This window comes from Malurus melanocephalus, unplaced genomic scaffold (assembly GCF_030028575.1).
Source record: "Malurus melanocephalus ecotype Western Australia unplaced genomic scaffold, MMel_1.1 scaffold_6161, whole genome shotgun sequence".
Lineage (NCBI taxonomy): Eukaryota > Metazoa > Chordata > Aves > Passeriformes > Maluridae > Malurus > Malurus melanocephalus.
This window is the reverse complement of record NW_026629392.1, coordinates 1-1,525: the sequence shown is the minus strand read 5'-3', so window position 1 is coordinate 1,525 and position 1,525 is coordinate 1. Positions and strand designations below refer to the sequence as shown.

Here is a 1,525-nt window from a genome sequence, read left to right as displayed (position 1 = left end):
CGCCGCAGCAGCGGCCGCAGGAGCCGCACCAGGCACGGCGTGGGGCCGTGTTTGGCCACTGACCACAGCGGGTAGTGGCCGGCCACCAGCACGAAGCGATCCCCGGCCGCCGCCTCGAGCTGCGAGCGCAGCCAGGCCAGGTGAGCTCCGGCCGCCGCCGCGTCCCGGGGACCCGCGGGGACATCGGCGACACCGAAATCATCGCAGTGACCGCACAGCAGCACCGTGTCCAGCACCAGCAGCCGCGCCGACGCGTTGGAATTGGGGATGTGCAGCCGCAGGCTGTAGTAGGGGTGGGGGAAGTGCCTGCGGGGACACGGGAGGACATGCGGGGACACTTAGGGACACTTGGGGACACGCGGGGACACATGGGGATATCGCGGAGATTGGCGAAAGGGGCTTGGGGACAGTCTGGGGACACCCCGGATAGGGTTTGGGGACAATCTGGGCGCATCCCGGGGAGGGGGAAGTGCCTGCGGGGACACGGGGACACGTTGGGACATGCGGGGACATCGCGGGGATTGGCGAAAGGGGTTTGGGGACAGTCTGGGGACACCCGCAGGGGTTTGGGGACAGTCTGGGGACACCTGCAGGGGTTTGGGGACAGTCTGGGGACACCCCAACACGAGGCACGGGGGGTAGCGGAGGCGGGGGAAGTGTCTGTGCGACACGGGGACACGTGGGGACATGGTGGGGACACTCGGGGACACTGAGGGATAGTCGGGGGACACTTTGGGACACTTGGGGACACTCGGGGACACTCGGAGACACTCACGGGACCCTCGGGGACACTGGGGAACACTTTGGGATACTCGGGGACACTCGGGGACACTCGGGGGACACTCAGGGACACTTTGGGACACTCGGGGGACAGTCGGAGACACTCGGGGATACTTTGGGACACTCGGGGACACTTGGGGACACTCGGGGGACACTCGGAGACACTCGGGGACACTTTGGGACACTCGGGAACACTCGGGGGACACTCTGGGACCCTCGGGGGACACTCGGGGACAATGGGGACCGTACCAGCGCGGGGAGTGGTGGCTGTAGCGCAGCTGCGCGGTGACATTGCCCGCGTGGTCGTGGTTCCCGGCCATCACGTACCAGGGGACACCGCGGAGCCCCGGAGACACGAACACCCGCTCGAAGGTTTCCTGGGGACACGGGGGGGACAGCGGGGACAGCGGGATATGGGGACAATGGGGACAGTGGGGACAGTGGGATATGGGGACAGCGGGACATGGGGACAATGGGGACAGCGGGACATGGGGATATGGGGACAGTGGGATATGGGGACATTGGGACATGGGGAGAGCGGGACATGGGGACAATGGGACATGGGGACAATGGGGACAGTGGGGGACAGCGGGATATGGGGACAATGGGGACAGCGGGACGTGGGGATATGGGGACAAGCGGGACATGGGGACAGTGGGATATGGGGACAGTGGGGTATGGGGACAGTGGGACATGGGGACAGTGGGAAATGGGGACACGGGGGACATCAGGGTATGGGGTACGG

General features: G+C 66.4%; 1 protein-coding gene across 1 annotated transcript; it reads right to left on the bottom strand.

Annotated features, from left to right (window-relative positions):
* Positions 1–6: 6 nt before the first annotated feature.
* Positions 7–1,269, bottom strand: ACP5 (acid phosphatase 5, tartrate resistant; the record flags this gene model as incomplete). Its single annotated transcript, XM_057389448.1, has 2 exons — positions 7–306; positions 1,030–1,269. Coding segments are annotated over 2 exons (540 nt in total), but the record flags the coding sequence as incomplete, so codon positions are not given.
* Between the last annotated feature and the right edge of the window lie 256 nt (positions 1,270–1,525).